At 37.2% G+C, this 18,790-nt stretch overlaps 1 protein-coding gene across 9 annotated transcripts in view; it reads right to left on the bottom strand.

Annotated features, from left to right (window-relative positions):
• Positions 1 to 2,370: 2,370 nt before the first annotated feature.
• LOC124163211 (eukaryotic translation initiation factor 4 gamma 1-like) overlaps positions 2,371 to 18,790 on the bottom strand; it is a 183,082-nt gene continuing 166,662 nt past the window's right edge. For all 9 annotated transcript variants that reach the window (XM_046539953.1, XM_046539954.1, XM_046539955.1 and 6 more), the window contains 12 exons: positions 18,349 to 18,413; positions 17,091 to 17,239; positions 15,955 to 16,082; positions 13,173 to 13,393; positions 10,987 to 11,159; positions 10,503 to 10,582; positions 10,159 to 10,283; positions 7,755 to 7,850; positions 6,390 to 6,533; positions 5,795 to 5,873; positions 5,024 to 5,158; positions 2,371 to 4,343 (listed from right to left, as the gene is read on the bottom strand). In XM_046539953.1, the coding sequence (XP_046395909.1) occupies positions 4,168 to 4,343; positions 5,024 to 5,158; positions 5,795 to 5,873; positions 6,390 to 6,533; positions 7,755 to 7,850; positions 10,159 to 10,283; positions 10,503 to 10,582; positions 10,987 to 11,159; positions 13,173 to 13,393; positions 15,955 to 16,082; positions 17,091 to 17,239; positions 18,349 to 18,413 (1,571 nt within the window). In that variant the 3' untranslated portion in view covers positions 2,371 to 4,167. The remainder of the gene's footprint in view (positions 4,344 to 5,023; positions 5,159 to 5,794; positions 5,874 to 6,389; positions 6,534 to 7,754; positions 7,851 to 10,158; positions 10,284 to 10,502; positions 10,583 to 10,986; positions 11,160 to 13,172; positions 13,394 to 15,954; positions 16,083 to 17,090; positions 17,240 to 18,348; positions 18,414 to 18,790) is intronic.

The following is an 18,790-nucleotide window of genomic DNA, read 5'->3' as shown; positions in this document are numbered from 1 at the left end:
TTCCTCATTATTCAGTCAGTTTGAATTGTGTTCATTGTGTTAAACTCATATGTATCACAATTTTTAAAAGTCAAATATGTGTGAATTTAAAAAAAACTTTGGGCGCTGACGGATTTTAAGGGCGTTTAAAGGAGAGGCGGCTGTTACTGGGGTGTCCAAGTAAACGGCTTAGCAGATCTCTCTCAAGGGAGAAACTACATCTACCGCTACCGCCAATACAGGCGAGACGCGATAATTGTCTCTGCGCATGATTATCTATTAATTTTGAATCGTTGAGTTCAGTGTGCTGAATGGTGAGTAAAATAAAAGTATGCGTCGTTCAACCCGACACCTATTTTCGTTTGACGCGAAATTTGCAATCAACAGCTACTTGCTAATGAGAGCCGTTATTTGTTCCTGCTCCACCGTTTAAATTTTCATGAACCTGGGCAAGTAGGTATATGCTGTTCATGTGCTTAAAGATATTGTTGATATTAGCAAAATAGGGTAGTTTCCTTCATCGAAGAAAATGAAAGGCATTGAGTGTATTCATAATATACAAATTATTTGGTCTTAGAAATCCCAGTTTAGACGAATGGCAATGGTTAATTTTAACCGCATTTGAAAAAGGTCAGATTGACGCCCATGCGATGCCACTCCACGTGACGTCACAGGGGCCTAGATACTATACGAGTAGTCAGGATTTTTACATCGTCTGAGATAACCAATGCATTCATGAGGCACAGAGCTCAGGGAAACATTAAAAGTCACCTATTAAAATTACCTATGGTCGGAGTTCCCTTCGTTTGATAAGGTATTAATAATCCTTATTTGAGCCACGCGCTACCTGCTAGCAGGCTGCATCGTAGCGGCGCACATATCCTCGCCACAAGTTCACCTCACACGGCGTCAGCGGGAACCAAAATGACGTCATACAAACTTTTCCCAGCATTCATACTTAGGCGTCGCGTTTTCGCGCGCTTGAAAATTTTCACTTCTCATTTAATTACGAAAAATAGATATCATTTAAAAATCTAAAAGCGTGAAATGCGTACTCCAGCAGTAATAATCTTTCGATTTAGGCAATAAAAATAAAAGGAAACCACCCTATTACGCCCAAACTCAATGAAGTACACGCATATATGACAGTTCAAGTTTAGCGATGTATGTTGGGGCAATGATGCAGCCGGTGTAAGGCTTGCAGAATACTTGGTAGACGTATTGGAGGCACTCAACACAATTATTCCCTTAGAATAATATTTTCCCTTGCGTTTATACCTAGCCGTTCGCGCGCAGCAACCATTGACCTCCGCTGTCCTTTCCCATCCACCGCTACCTGGCCATCCATTTCGCGCAGGACTACGCCAGGTCGTATTGCATAAGCAATAGGGTATAGTGGGGCTTATTTAATTTCGTTTCACTCTGATTTTCAATTTTTACAAAAACCAACCAAATCCTTGTCGAGAAACTGTATCAATGCCCTTACTCAAAAAGAAAAAAAATTGAGTTCCAGACACAGGCATTGTCTCAAGCCATCAATGTTGGAACTGTCAAACAGTGAAGGGGGGATATCGCCTGTTACAGACATGAATCCATAGAAAATGAGATCGTAAGGAAATAGGTATTGACGGCTTCTTTCAACATCAAATAAGTGACCATTAATCTCACTCCAGGCAAACTTAATATCATTCCATGTATGCCCCTTATTTAGTTGGGGCAGTCAAAATCCCTGGGAAAATAATCCTTTCTCTTGTTTGGTAAAATTAAGCTTGTTGGACCAAGACACTCTGCATCCTCTGGGCGACTACTAGAACTGACTCCAGGATCACCAACTTGGAGTAGATCATTATGACCACATACACAGTACTTGTCGAGGCAAACACCTAACCAATAAGTTCACGAGTGTGGCTATGCCAAAAATGTTTGTCCTAACCCCTTCAAACTATCAAAGCTGATGAATAACAAATCAAAATCCAGTTAATAATTCGACCCAAAACAGCAAACCCATGTGTCATTCACTCCAGGAATCATGGCACTTAGCCACATAACCTTAATATTATACAGAAATAAAATTCTTTCCACCATCCCTCACCCATCATGACTATGAACAATCATCAGTCATCAGGGTTACTAATAAATATGCGTGAGATACAGAATGCAGTCTCAAATACCATTTCCAAAACATTTCCTACTTCTACCACTCATGAGCAGGGTACTTGAAGTACAGGCATTACACTAAACATCTTTTCCTTTTTTCACTCCAGCGCATTTAAATGGTATTTAGCCACAATAATGCATCCTCAACAACATTTCAAATGCTTTAATTTACAAGTTGCTTTGTAGTTTAAGGATTGGACTTAATATATCAAATGGTTGAATTAATATAACGAATTTTAGTTTTACAAGAAAGAATTATTGAGTCACTTTATTTAGATATGGTTTATATAATGTGTCATCCACTGGCATAAATAAATTCTTACCCTCCCAAGAAAAAAATAGTATGCACAATTCATTCACGCACCAGAACTGAGACGTAATTTCAGAAAAGAGGGCATTTTTCAACCCTGTTATAGCAGATACTGCCATTTTGGAGAGGATTTCAACAAGAAGAAAAGTCTTAATTACAGTCAAGTTTACCCCGCAATGACTAGGTGGCAATACACAGTGCCCACTTGACCTCCCCCCACCCTCCCAATTGCCATCCGCCTATATTCACCCCTGCATTGTCATCATCGCACTAAGGTGATTAGAGAAGGCTAAGTTAAGCAATATGGAGACACCGAAGTGCCCAGAATTTTGCCTATAAATTACTCGGCCTTGGGCAACAACGCACAACTCCATATGCTCTGTGTTGTGGCCATTGAAGGAGGTCATGATTTCACCGGAAGCCTCTTTCCTTTGCTAGACAGGGACAGTGGCCTTTTAATGCAAAGATTTCATGAGGAAGCATCCAAGACAAAATTCAAGCCACATAATCATGTTGATCCACGTCTCAAAAATAAAAAAGCAATTACCAAGAAGTGGCAAAAGTTTCTTCCAACACTAGGCATAACAGAACAGTTTTATACACCTCTTTCATCAGAATTATATATATATTTATATATAATATTTATATAACCATCATCTCCTTCAATATGCATCACAAACCCTAGAGTGTCCTTCCTCGAAGACTGCTACCTTTATCAAAAATTTGCTCAACACTCAAACCCACAATTCAACAAACACTGTCCATATCATCACGTTTCCTCACTGGATCAAGCAGTCTTGATCTCAACAAAGATAGCAGCAATTGAGCTTAAAACGACATAACACTATATATATATTTTACATTTTTCATCGAAATTTCAGTTTATCTCACTATCCTCAAATATTTATAAAATCCTGATACTTTGGGTCACACCCACACTTCAACAAAGTCCTCATGCACCATCGCTTTCACTCATTCTCATCACAACCTTTCACACTAATTATTTTCGTGTAAAAAAGGCTCTTCTGTGAGTTTTCAGTCACTCATTTCAAACAGAAGACATCCTTCTCACACAATGCATCAAAAACACACACATCCCAGCCATCACTTGGAATAGTCTTGTTTTTTTTTATACAAATGGCAACTTCTACCAACAAAAACAGAAGCTAAATAGGACAGAGGTTGCCAATTTAATTGGTTATCACTTTGAGAACGGGGTGAGAATGCACACCCAACTTAGGGCAGTCGCCACTAAATTCAAGCCCGTGTCTCCCCTCTCCAAAAAGCTGTACAAGACTCAATTATCAGTCTGGAAAAACACATGATAGCTTTACAAGCACACAGCACTTGACACTTGTTCCAGGCCCTTAGCAGGAATAGGTTCTTTCTTTCATTCGTGGTTTATGTGCAAACCATCAGCCTTAAATAAAAAAATATCGATGGCTTTCAATAAAAGACCTAACCATCACAAAAACTCAAAAACTACACTTTTTGAGTACAAACGAGGCAATCTAGAATAACCCGTTCTTGCCCATTTCTTCATAATTTTAAAAGCGCTCTTTTAAGTGCCAAGGCAAGTGAGATGCATGTTGCTTTCAGCCTATTTTAGAAATTAAAAACGCGCTAGGAACAGGGTGTTGCAATGCTGATGCCATCATCAAGGTAACGGCCTGGCCACGTCGAGTAGGCAGGGAAGGCTCCACGGCACAGGCAGCACGATTCTAATCTTCGTTCGAATCATCCTCAGTTTCATTGAGAAAGGTGAAAAACTGGGTGAGTGACCTCAGAGCAACAGCCTTGCCATCGGGCTCCAACGTACTCTTCTCCCATGCCTTGAATGTATCGTGTTGGATCACATCATTATCTGATAGTTGATCAAATATGTTGAGGAGGAGACCTGCAAGTTTAAAAAAAGAATGATAGTAATTACTAGAGCCAATTCATGAACAATCTGCAAAAAAGAAAAACTTTAAACAACAAACTTAATAGAATAAATGAATTAATTACTAGATTACAGAGAAATACAGGGTATGCCTCCATGAAATCTACAATTATCAATTAAGTTATATTAATATAGGTGTAATAATTCAATCCTTCTAATTAACAGTGATTCCATTAACCATGTGCATGTCATTACGTCAAATGTGTAATGTCTACATAATATCATCACAATGTTCCACAGGGAGAGAATGCTCTCGCTCACCATCAAAGACATATCATGGGAAACACTCCCTCAAGGTTCTCATGGCTTTCCAAGAAACTGACCTTGGAATGGATTTAAGGAAGGATCTTTGGGTGAGGTGCATGAAGTTGGGATGCCAATTTTGCAAAGTGAAATTAGTGGAATGGGTAAATACAGGGGTAACAATGGACTGTCTACTGGGGAGACAGGTAAAAATAGATTGGGAAGGACCCTATGCTACCACTTATGATGGAAAAGCGCAAGACAACCAAATGTGAATGATAGCTTTCACAAACAAGAACAGTGATCAAGGCCATAGTCATTCCTTTGCACAGAATTAATTTCCACCTTCAGCCCACACAATCGCTGAAAACAGACGGTACACCCATAATTACCTTTCGGATGTTCCATTTTAGTGATTAGAGCCTGAATGGCAAACAAACAAGCCAGCTCTTTCTCATCATCAGCAGCAAGATATTTTTGCAGAAGAACATAGTGAGTAGAAAAGGCTTTCTCATTCAGCTTTTCATCTGAAAAGGAGAAAACTCATTAAAATGGGAAATTATGATAACAGAAAGTAAAATTTACTATCAAATGCATCTGGTATGTTTTACAAATCAGATTCAACAAGAAGATTTTACGTTGAATATAGCATGACTTATTTCCAGAATATTTGCAAAAATTTTGTTTCACTTTGCAGCATCATAATCATCATAGAGACATTCAAAAAATAAATCCCACACAACAAGAAACGATACTCTTTCGCAGTTTAGGAGATGTATGCAGAGTAAATACTTCAATTAAATTCAGCCTGCAATAAATACTTTCAAAAATTTCACTATTGAAATGGAATCCCAGAATTTAATCCATAATCTGAAGTTCCCATGTTTGCTGACTATTTAAGTTCCATCTAATAAATCTATTAGTCATAATTGATTCAACCTCTGCAAAAAATGGAATGAATTTCAACACATTGATTTGTAAGGGTACCCCTCACAGTGCACCACAACACAATATAGACACCACAAAATTTCATATCATTAATCATGAATGTCATCAGTGGAATGCAATATAGATACTACAGGTAGTCACCAAATGGCATGAAAGACAGAGTCCAGCAGTAAAGAAGCACAACTCTTAATAAAGCCTTATATGTTAACACTCACTCTCAATGCAGTTTTCAAGGACAGATGTCGTCAAGGCACGGATAAATGCTGGTTCATTTACTCCCTTGCCAACATTCCCCTGTAAAGAACAAGGGTATCAGAACATTGCATTCACAAGAACTACAAATATAAAATTAAAAGATTAACAGTAAAGAGTGATTTCCAGAATTCTCACATAAAATGTAGCACTCATGATAACAGCAGCAATAAGTGATCCAAAACTATTTGCTCCAAGAAGAAACAAGAATCATCGTAAATGATAATGAAGGATGAATGTAAAATTTTTGATGAGCTTAAATGTGAATTCTCATCTCTTACACCACCATTGTGCCTCTAGAGAAATGAGATTCCATTCGACAAGTCTGCATCATTTTATAAAATATATAAAAAAAGGAGCCATAAAAAATATTACAGAATGAATGTAATATTAACGATGAGCTCACATTTGAATGCAATTCTAATCCAACAAACCACCATGATTCCTCTATAGACGTAAGACTCTAAGTCTGCATCATTAATTCCAAGACATAGCCAATCACAGTTGAGACATTCCTCTAGGATCTATGAAGACAACACAACTGCATCCTGTACTCACATCAATCCACCCAAAAATCAGATCATTGGTGGTGCCCTTGGACCTGAGGAACTCATCCAACTTCTCCTTCACTTTGTCAATTGGGAGTTTCGATGAATTAGAGAACACAATGCTGCCACTGCCACCCATTACGTACTCTAAACCCTGTGAATGAAGCAAAGGCACCATGATATACAGAGGTTGATAACATTCAACACGCATAATAGCTCAACAGTCACAAAATGCTCAGATTATTGATAAAATCAGACAAGTCAGAAACTCTAGTCTAGCAATTAAATGAATTTCATCATTGCAAAACAGTACCATACAATGCAAGGGTTTGTACACTGCTTGAACACATTAAATCAAAACCATTCCAAAAGTATGAGTCAATCCAGTTTCATACCATTGAGAATGCAGAATTTAAACTGATGGCAGCACATATGGAAGAACACTCCTCCAAAGAAAGCATCACTGCTTCAATGGGCTCACTTAAATATTAAAAATTTCAGGACACCATAGCAATATGGCCACAACTCTGAACGCATAAAAAAACCATAGAGAGCACAATACATTTAAAGAACTTATTACTACAGGCTCAAAATAAATGAGGAAATTACTTCTAGACCTAGTTTATCAATGATACTTTTGAAATCTTGGTCACGATGTCCAAGAGGTTCCTAATCAATCAAAATCTTTCTCCACTTCCCTTATCCTCCATCTAAAATTTTAAATTGCTCGCAAGAAAAAAAATGTTAAAACTTCACCGACATCATTAGAGAGCAATTAGAAACACAACAAAAACAATTTAATACTTTGTGCAGTGCACTAAGCAAAAAATGCAAGAATAATTAAGTACTCTCAAGTTGCTTTCTCATAGAATGGTATTTTCGAGCCTACTTCTGTAAACTTTGTAACTCAATGAAGATAAAGACAACAATAAAATGAGATAATTAACAGGAACCTCAAGCAAGTCATCCAATTTCTTACAGATTCAGAGCCCCAGCAGCAGCCACAAAACGACCAGCAATGTATCAAGACTAAGTTCAAGGCTCAATTTTCACAAATAGACATTCTATTTCTGAACACGATTTGCCATTTATACTTTACTTATCAATATGCATTTAGTATGGCAAACTTTAACCCAATAAGTCTTCATCAGAGCAATTACCTACCTTGCTGAAATTAATAATCACGTTCTTTACCTTACTTTTGGCACAAACACTACATTATTTAAAGTAAATAAAAATAAAAGGGAGCATGTATTGGCCTATTGATTAACAATTTTTCATGAGGAAGATCAATCAGTTATTCCTAAATAGAATAAAATCAGAACCCACAGAAAAACAGAAAACACGAAAAACAAAGGAATTCATTTAGCCTTACATGGTCCTTCACAAAGGAATCCACTTCACTGGGAGACATGAGGTCCTTCCATTGAAGTGACGACGCCTTCCACTTATCACTAATCCAAGCATGGCCCTGCAAGAATGGAGAAACACGATGTAGACATTGACTAAGAAACTTAACAAACCAACACACAGCCAAAGCACAAGGAATTTATAAAAATAATTATCAACTTCATAGAACCCACAAAAATGTGTTTTTGAATACAAAACATTATGAAGATGATAATTTGATAAGGAAACATATTAAGACCATTCAAATAAGTTACACGAACAATTTGGATTGAGTTGAAAATTTCTTTCACTAAACAAGCTTTTTCCATCAAAAATATTCTTCATACATTGGGAACTTAATTTTGCGTTAAATACCTCACAGTAATTTCTCATGCTTTCTTGATCTTCGAACTGAAGGTTTCAGCCACAGGAGATTATTTTGCAAACCAAACCAATATTTCCACTCATTTACTGCGACTATTTTGATGACACAGTATCGAAAAATCTACCAAACAATATACAATGAGGTAAGCCTAACATTTTCCTTTCTTCTTACCACACACCAGACTTCCCCCAGTCACAGGTAACCCTCGCCCACAAGAAATAAAATTTCTAAAGGATCTTTCCTGAACAGCAAAAGTTGAAATAATTCTGGGAGAAAGACATAAGCAAAAAAATAAGATGTCTCCTTAGCTTTATCACCCTTGCTTAACAGCAAATCAGAAAAAGTATTTAATTTTTTCCATAATTTCCACTTCCCTGACCGAGTGCCCTTCAAGGTTTGCCAAACCATTGGAAACCTTGTGATATCCATCCCACTTTTCCTATGCATCAATTGTTTGAGTGTGAGTTCTGAAAATCTTGGGTGTGGAATGCATGGATAAGGATTGTGATAAGTAGAGCAGTGCAAATTTCCAATCCAATTGCACACACATGGAACTTCCTCATTACATTTTCTCAGTACAGTGAGTCATCGTTTAACGTTGTTGATTCGTTCCTGAAAAAGTCGACGTTAAGCGAAACAACGTTAAACGATGCAGTGTTTCCCATAAGAAACAATGTAAAAAATTTAAATAGGTTCCTAGCCATGATCCTAACAATCCATTTCTTCGTGAAGAATCCAGAATTTCCCGGGCGAGAATCCAAGGAGGCCAATTACCGGAGCCATAACTTTAAGCAGACTTCGTGACCAATCGGGAGACACATGAATCAGGCCAAAATGAAAAAATCTGAATCTGACACTCGGAAGCACGAGGATGAAGGGCGAGTCAATTTTCGTGATGATATGAATTCTTTAACCCGGCGGAAATCGCGTGAAACATTCATTACCGATTATTCACTTCAGCATGATAACGATTCATTCGAAACGAAACGAATTTTCATAACAAAAAGGTTGGGAAGAAGGCATTATTAAATGAAATATAAAAACTAAAAAGAAAGTATTTTAATGGTGAAACATCGATATTTTCAGTAACAGAAGAAATTTTAATTGTAAAAACTCGACCTGCAAACCTAAAACTCGACCGATCTCTCCAGCAGTTGCACCTTCATCAATTCTTTTAATAATACCAAGTTTTTGTTCCAATATCGCCATTTTTTCTTCACGTCTGAAGAACCACCAGGATAGCCACTCTTCTTCGTGGACATTTTTTTCTGTTGGCATCACAAAAATATACGGATAATGGGTAAATGAGGCGATAATTATTCGCTCAGATGCATATTTAACATACGCTACCCACGCCAACCTTTTCTGTCGAACGAAAATTACCAATCGCATTAATATAGTAATATTTACTATACATCAGATGCGCTTGCGTTCTATTCGCCATTCATTTTTTTTTCGCCGCTCATAATTTGAACAACGTTATCGCGAAGCAATAACGACGTTAAATGATAAAGGGTTTCAATTTTTGGACAACGTTATCGTGAAACAACGTTAAACGGGACGACGTTAAACGAGGACACACTGTACTAATGGGACCGAGAGTTTAGCTCGTAATTTTGTAAGATCAAAAATTTCATATGATCATTTATTTTACCACAAGTATACCCTTTAATACATGAATTTGTTACAATTAAAAGTTTAATACTGAAGCAGTTTGACCAAAAAAGTATACTTTCCTCGAGCCTTCTTTTTTCGCAAGATAATATAGCTTTAAAAACCTGCCTCATTCACAAGAAAATAATGTTTTAAATGACCTATCTCCATAGAGGTAACTCCATGGTCTTGAGGGACCTTCATCCACCCCAATTATTTATCTCCAACTGGATAACTTCTCCTTAACAGATATAATTTAAGCAGAACAATAAACTACCAGAATTTTAATAGATAGACATAGTGCTTAAAGATTTAAGTACTAAATATATCACAATGGCAGATCAATACAAACCTTATTCTTGAATAGCAATGTTAAGACCGCTAGGACTAATAGTCCCGAGAGTTTATTCTGCTGCAACTGGCTGGTCAAATCCCGCAGTACTGACATGGCTAGCACTTCCTCTTCCAGAAGGACAACTGCAATATCAACGTTTAACATTAATATCAGATAAGAGAAAAGAATTGCTTGGAATGGATACAAAGGCATCAGTTACATAATTTCATTCATTATCTAGTCAGCAGAACGAAAGTTTTTGTTGACATCATTTTTATTTTCAACTCAATTGCAAAGAAAAAATTTCAAAACTAGATGAAGGGCAAATGAAACATGGTAGAATTCTTGCAATGGTTACTAACCTAAAATTTCAGCTATGTAGTCCCAGAACTTAGGAACATCAAGTATCATATCCTCTGCAATTTCCAGTATTTTATTAAGGCTGAAACAAAGACAAAATTTACAATGAGATAAAACAAAAATTACTAAGAGAATGCACATGCAACACTTTATAAGGCCCCTATGTCACATAAGGAACATCACATGTCCTGCTTTTTCCGGGCATTACTTATGAGGCGAAAAATGCACTACACAGAACCATCAAGTCATAAATTCAACTACGGAAACTCACCTCCATGGTAAAAACATAGCAACATAATTTGAAGACAAAAAACTAAATGACAAAATGAGCAGCAGACAAGTGATATTCCTTGTTCATGTTCTCAGATACAAAAATAATCATAGACAGTTCAGAAACTCTAGTCTAGCAATGAAAGATTTTCATCATATTAAGGGATCCTTTCACTAGGCTAAAAAACTAGAATTGAAAAACTTCATAGTACTTACGCATCAACAAACGACTTCTCCATTATTAACTTCTCCTTGATTAGATATATTATCAGTTTCCCAAAACTGGCACGAACAGCAGGCGTCTGCTCCAAGACTTTCTCAATGGACTTTTCAAGAAAATCCATGTAGTGGACTGGTGGCAATTTCTCCTTTATGCACTCATACGCCTCCTGCAAAACCAAACAAAGATTACTTAGAAGAGTACTTTATTTAATATAATTTAGTTAATTACAATTAAAATTAAAAGGATAAAAATGTTTAAATAATACATTTGACAGTAACATTCTTTTTCAAACTATAGTTTAACATACGTATTTAAAAAAAATTGTCATTCGTTAACATCCAGCCAAATAAATAGTCACAGTATATAAAATATTACAAAATTTTAAAATGTTACAATATATAAAATAATAAAGCAGTTTCAGTAATAGTGACTCAAGAGAGTCTCAATTGAGTCTCGCCAAATTCACATTGTTTTATATAATTATAGATTGCCTTACCAGCATTAACAAACTAGGTCCTTCTAAGCCTTACGGCTTGTCAGAAGGTTCCATTTGTCTTTAACAGTGGCACACACAAAGCATTACAAGTTACAACATTATATAAAAAAACAATAACAAGGCACAAAGTTTTAGGAGCTTTGAAATAAAAATATGACAAATTAATATAAATTGTACATTTCCAATTAAATTAAGGAAATTATAAGTTTACAGTTTCACTTATTAACCATTCTTTCAGTTTCTTTTAATATCGGCCAAAGATTTTAGATTACATAGAGACTTTGGCATACAATTGAAGATATAAGGTACAACATACTTAGCAGCCTTTTACCATACATGTTATTGTAAGGATACGGTATCAACAAAGGACTGTTACGATTATCCATAGAATGTGAATTATTGCATTAAATTTTGTGCTCTTTTTTGAAAGAGTTCTCTATAATAATGGGCCAATTCCACATTTTATTCACAGTTAATATACTATATTTACTACACAGTGATTTGAGGTCAGAATTACAACAATAGTTGAAACCATCTGTACCAATTACCTTCAATATTCTCTTTTGGTTTTTTACAATTGTGTTTAACAGAGTATTTGATGCCATTCCCCAGACAGTGATTCCATTTCTTAATATTGTCTCCACCATTGCAAAATAAATCATTAATTTTACGCTAATAGGTACTATGCCTTTTAACTTAAATATTTGATAAGCTACAATTCGTATTTATTATTATTTTTTTAATGTGGAGGGGAAATTTAAAATGATCATCAATTATAACACCAAGGAAAGTATATTTATGTACCTGATCCAGCATTGGACAAGTGTAATTATTATTAAGATCTAAGTTATTGTTGTGAATACAATGGTGGGAATGTAGTTTTATCTTGAGTTCTTTCCTTGCAATGTCCAGTGAGGTTATATGCATAGTTTATGTTTTTCCTTTGTTTATAATTAATTTATTATCATGCGCCCATAGATTCAACATATTTAAGTCATTCTGCATCCTTATATGACTTGTATCAAAATTTTTATGCACTCTTATTAATACGACATCATCAGCATACATTATAATTTTACAATATTTAATTGCCAGGTATAAATCATTAATGTAAATTAAAAATAACAGAGGTCACAGAATGGAACCTTGAGGAACTCCATGTTTTGCAACCTCAGTATCACTTTAAGTATTGCCTATTTTCACTCTCATCTTTCTATTACAAATATAATACTAAATAATACAAATATTACAAATATAATACTAAAATTAGAATTACTAATTTTTCAATTTATAGCAAGGTTTTACCATCTACTTCACATCCAATAATTGGTACGGTCATTTTACTTTGTTTTCCAAGATAAATTCAGACTAATTTACCAAGGGGACATATTAAAGACCAGTAATTTGGATGCTATTAAAAGGGTGTTGCAGATAGAACATATGCCTATTAGCAGTAACAGGAATTAAAAAATGAACTTCCTTCTCATCCTTCCCATTTCCAAGTGGAATTTTTGGAGGGTCCATAATTTCAAGGAGTTAGTTCTTAAAAACTCAAATTTTCTCTGTCGGGGTTTGAAAGTCAAAGGTATTAATAGTAGTAGCCCACTATTTGGAGGTATCCATAGATGTAGGTTTGCCTGAAATGCTCACATGAAAGTAATCATATTGACCAGTAATACTAACCTTGCAATTAGGGTCAGAGAAATATTCATCGAGGATCATTGAATACAGACGCTCCAATTTCGCAGGTGAGAGTGAAACTGAGGCTTTCGGCGCATCGGCACTGGCATTTGATGCAGGCCCACTCCTTGAACTCTCATCAGGAACAACAGAACTGTCACGAGATGGAGTCTTGGGTGGTGGCCCACCTCTTAACCTTGAGCCATCCATACTTGACTGAGAAGCTGCAAGGAGACCAAATGTGGCACATTAGTAAGTACCGTATAAGCGCGTGTAAGAGGCGCACCTTTTTTCCCAGATATTGCAGCCGAAAATGGGGGTGCGCCTCTTACACAAACTTCTTATCTTCTCCCCCTCCCCTTCACCGGTTGCAAGTTCAAGGGGAACTGAGTGGCCTTGGTTTTCAGCGTGAGTCAGTCATCTGAAACCCTGGATCAAAATCAAGCGGCAGGCAGGGGAGTTTCTCCCTTAGTGACGTATTTTAAAAATGCTCCTGTTTGAATTTCTTGCAAGCATCGCGCCGTCACGTCGGTACCCCAGAGGTGAACATTGAAAAGACCGCACGGGGTGATTCGCTCCGGAGCGCGCGCTAAATTTATTGCCACGAGTGGGCATCCCGCGGCATTTATACTGCATATAGTAATATTGGTGTCAAAACCTGCGGTTGAAAAAATTCGAACGAGTGTGCTCATTGTTGGACTTAATGGTGGATAGAATAAATCGGAAATGCTTATAAGTGAAGAGCGCTGAAGGAGAGGTCGAGGGTAAGAGGGCTCCCTCCCCTCCGTATTTAAAGCTACGAGCGAAGGAGCAAGGGAAGAACACGTCCGATCTTGCATGTGACGTCGTTGCCTTGAAAGCGAAGGGGCGAAGGCGCAGCAATGTGATATACGCAGTTTGCGTTGCCTGAGTTTCCAGTCCGTCTCGTCTTGTTTGAATGCGCCTATGCTACGCTTGTTTCTTCCGAAATTGTGCTGTTTGGGCTATGTTGAATATTAGTAGCCTTATTTTAGCTATAAATCTTTGTGTCAATCAATTAGAGCTCAAAAAACTTAAATGCTGTAAGATATACGTCGCGTTAGGTCTAATTCTTTTTAGAACCTCGTGCGTGTCATACAATTGCTGAAAGATATCGAGATATCTTGGAGCTCAGAAGGTGACTCACGTAGCATTTGACCTCCAGAAACTCGGGGAATTGAACCTGGTAGACCGAAAAAGGTCAGTTGGTGGAATGGGGTAGGGATGAAACACGTTTCCATTGTTCCCCTGTAACTTGATTTTCCTGTGGAGTCTCGGAAAGGAAAAAAACGGCAGAGGCATTAGCTGATGGAGAGCCGAGTGTAGTTCCGTTAGGCCCCTTGCACACACACCGATTTTGGACAGCCGGTAAAATATTGGCCGATATTTTACTGGCGATGCGATGCTTGCACACACGCCGGATTTTTACCGGTCAAACGATACGTTGCTAAGTTTTTGAGCCGGAGTCGGCGATCCAGTGACAATAGCCGGCAGCTAACCGGCATTTTGCCGGTGCCGGCGTGTGGTCGGTACGTGTGCAAGCTCCAATGCTCTCCCATTGTTCACTATTGGAATGTGGACGGCCGATATTTTACCGGCCGTCCAAAATCGGTGTGTGTGCAAGGGGCCTTAAATCTACGACGTGGTTATTATCCTACGGCGCTGAGATTGCCCCGATTGTTGTTCAATCTCTTGGGAAAGCTCATGCCATTTGCCTGTCGTGTTTTGCCTTAAAATTTTCCACGGCTGCAATTCTATTGCAATACTCCTGCGAGAGCTTTTAAACATAATTGTTCGTGAGTAGGACAAGCAACGTAGAGCGATGGCGTATGCAAAGAGAGGATCGGAACTCTTTCTACTCCCTCTTATGCCGCCGCAGTTATCAAAATTTCCGTTTTCAAATTGTCCTGAAAGAGGACATTTCGATAACTGTCATAATTCCAGGCATACGTCTGCAACACCGCACGATAGGATAAAAAAAATGTCGCAAAATTTTTTTTTTAATAGCTTCGATCCTCAAAATAGGGGTGCGCCTCTTACACGTGTGCGACTCTTACACAAGCTTATACGGTATTTCCATCCTACAATTACCAACCCAAGAATGAAAAATATACCTTTCCTGTAGCTAAGATGCCCTATCTACATTACGCATTGGCAAGAATTATGCTTAGCCAACTGAAACTATACTCTAGCATTGCAACCCACAGTTTTCTTGGGTTAAGCTGCCATGTGTAATCCAGACAGTACCCAATAGATAGCAGCTTGTGCATTTCTTTTCAAGTACTGAGCATACGTAGACCTATACACTGTCAGAACAGAAAACTATTATGAAACATGACACCAAGGCAGCGTCTGATCAAAATAAGACTGTGTACAACCCAAAAATTTACTTAATGCCAGTAACTCGTTACTTTACATTTTCTTAGCAATTCTTAAAGCTCGAAGTTCCATTTCCAGCTGCTAGTAACTAATATGTGGCAAAGAGACAAATTACCTCAATGCCAACTAACTCTCACCGAATTGAACACTTTTTTACCTGATAACAAATAAAAATAATATCAAGGAGTCTACATCAAATGTTAATTAAGCAAGACATACAACAATAGTCTACTGTTACAAATCTGACATTTGTACACTCCTGCAAATGATTCCCTAATGACATTATAAAATAACTGTATTCCAATGCACCATGCTGATGAGACACCTTACTGAAAACCACAGGTCAACCAATTTCTTTCAAATTAAGCTTGGTGCTGATAAATCTTACCTCCACCAGCATTTTTCCTCATGGGTGCCACTCTAGATCGCTCCTCTTCTGAATTAATATAAGAAGTAGATCCAGACTTTGTGTATGATTGAGATGACTCCTTGTACCTGGGAATCTTATCCTTGTACCTGCAATAAAAATAAAATGGAAATATTTTAATATCCATGACTGCCAAAATGAGCTGATTTTAATAGACATGCAAGTAAGAGCTAATAATGCTATGTGGAGTAGAGGTAAAATCGTGGTAAAATAACACCATGTTTATTTCAATGGAAGTCTCTCAAGTGGGTCAAGTAAGACACAGTTGAGTATACACTACATACAGGCAATCCTCATGGGTTAGGAGCAAATAATCCTAAAAGAGTTTCCATCTTTCCCCACTCCTAGATAATGGAGACTTAGAAGCCAGCAATGATCTTGGTTACCATGTACCCTGGATTTACCATTGCCCAGAAGGATTACCACCACAGAACTCATTTCCACCAGTTTTACAATTAGTGTGTCAGGATTGACGAGCTGTATTAGTGACCAAAGTATGGCAGCATTTACATGTTACCAAACTGGACAATAAATATGCAGTTTGCAATTTTTGCAGCGTGAAAATATCGGGTGGTGCATTGCATACCACTTCAGGTTTAAGAAACAATTTTAAAAGGCACTAATATGACGATGAAGCTGAGTGACAATAGCTACATTGAGACCAGCGATCATTGTACCATATCACAGCGTCTGCGCCAAAGAAAATTAAAAAACATCTTCCTCCAAGACAACTATCTCTGCCTAGTTTCACGGATAAAAAGGGGAAATTCAAACCAGGATATAAGGGGCAAGAAAATAATAACATGGGCAATGGCTAAAATGACTGCCAACAATTTCAAATAGTGGAAAACCCAATAAGATGTTCATAGATAATTCAGAGAAATTACTGAGAGTTCTGAAAACTTGAAGCAAAATTCCTGGGTTTCAAAGACTTTCAGAAGATTATGGACACCCTGAATGACACTACAATACATGAGACTACTACACCACTAAGATACATGCAAGGCACTAAAAATCTATACCACAGTGACCCATCCACTCCTACAGCATACTGATGACTCAAGTTTCAGCTGTCTTTCACATGCATCTCCTCTTACCTTTCACCTCCAAGACTTCCTCCTTCCAAGTCAGCCAGAATCTGGTATGACAATTTCGCTCTTTCCGGTCGCATGCCCATCTGACCACCGCTTGCACCCTCGCTCCACTTGCTCTTATTGTTTGGTCCCAGCAAACCAACGTCAGTCTCCTACAAATTTAACACCAACATCATCAGTATGTTTGAACACAACCATATGCCACACATTTATATTCTTAACTCATATCAAGTACAAAAATTTTGGACTGGAAATCACATAAAATTTCCAAGTATCCTTTGGGCAAGTGACATATTACCTCAAAGCAGAGGTATTTCCATTAGGACCATATCATCATTGCACAGATACAACTACGCACTATGTAATGGGATCCTATCATTTATCCCTTGCGATTCATAATTTATTTATGAATGAGAAATCATAGAAAGCATTGCTGAGGTATATACAAAGAGTGACCAACGCACCTTAGGAGCATTTACATTTGGTTCAAACTCTACACTTAACTCAAAATGGAATACGGTTTACTAACTAACTTTAACAGCACAAATCCAGGCTTTGCAACAAAATTGTGAAACTACATACCTCGGCAGCATCAAGTTACAGCTTATGAATCAAATTCACACAGAATAATCATTTTCACTTTTCTTCCCCAAAATTTCTTTCATCCCCAAAATAAAAACAAAGGACGACAAACAACCATACCCTGACTAGGAACAAAGCACCCAGATAGGACTAACCAATGGCCATCAGTTAAGCAGGCAAGAACTTCAACCTCTCCCTACAGAGGCCAGAAAAATAACTCAAGCTATAAATCACAACTTCAATAAATGACGACTTCCTTTTTTTTTTCATTTTTCTTGATTTACAAGCCATTAGGTAATCTCAACCTTTTGAGGAGTGAGCCTCTGTATGCTGTTTTGTGTTTACTATTTGTGTTACTTAATGATAACATTTATACAACTATCTTCACACTGAATATAGATTTTAAGTTGGATGTGAATTACAATCTTCTTTCTCCATTTATTATCAAATTTATTAACAAAAATTATCTTTCATTAGAAAAGGGCATTAATTGATTTGATGTTATTCAAGGTAACAGAAAACAAAGAGGGCACCATAGCGAAAATGTGAAGCTCTTAGATTATTGTTAATAATAAAAAAAATCCCTCAATGATTACCTAATTCAATTATAGTTGGCACATGACAGGTTACAAAATAGTGCGGAATAAGAATAATATAAATGTTTAATTATTATAATTACCACTCTGAGTTTTCCGGCGTCAACTGTGATGCCCTTCTTTGAAGGGACCATGGACCACCCATCAACTGGAAAAATAATGATGCTTGGATTAGATTAAGCAGAAAATGAAATTCAACAAAAGAGACACACATGATGAAGCACTATTTAAGAACAAATTAGCAAGCACATAATGTTCAGATATCATGTGAAATCAGAATCTGGTGAAAATCATGAAAAAAAAACTCTTGAAACATGGTCAATAAATTGAAACTCTGTTTGAATTTATTGACCATGAACAGAGAGACCTTAAAATGTATACAATGCTCAGCATCCTTTTGGCAAGAGACATAACTCCTCATGTTGAGGTGTTTCCTTTAAAATTGCTTCATCATTGCATGTAGAGGCAGGCTCATGTCGACATCAAGACAAAAAGATAGAAAACCTTTTGGGTAGCATCTATCAT

Source organism: Ischnura elegans, chromosome 8 (genome assembly GCF_921293095.1).
Source record: "Ischnura elegans chromosome 8, ioIscEleg1.1, whole genome shotgun sequence".
NCBI classification, from domain to species: Eukaryota; Metazoa; Arthropoda; class Insecta; order Odonata; family Coenagrionidae; genus Ischnura; species Ischnura elegans.
The sequence above is the reverse complement of the archived record's forward strand: the minus strand, read 5'-3'. Positions and strand labels throughout refer to the sequence as shown.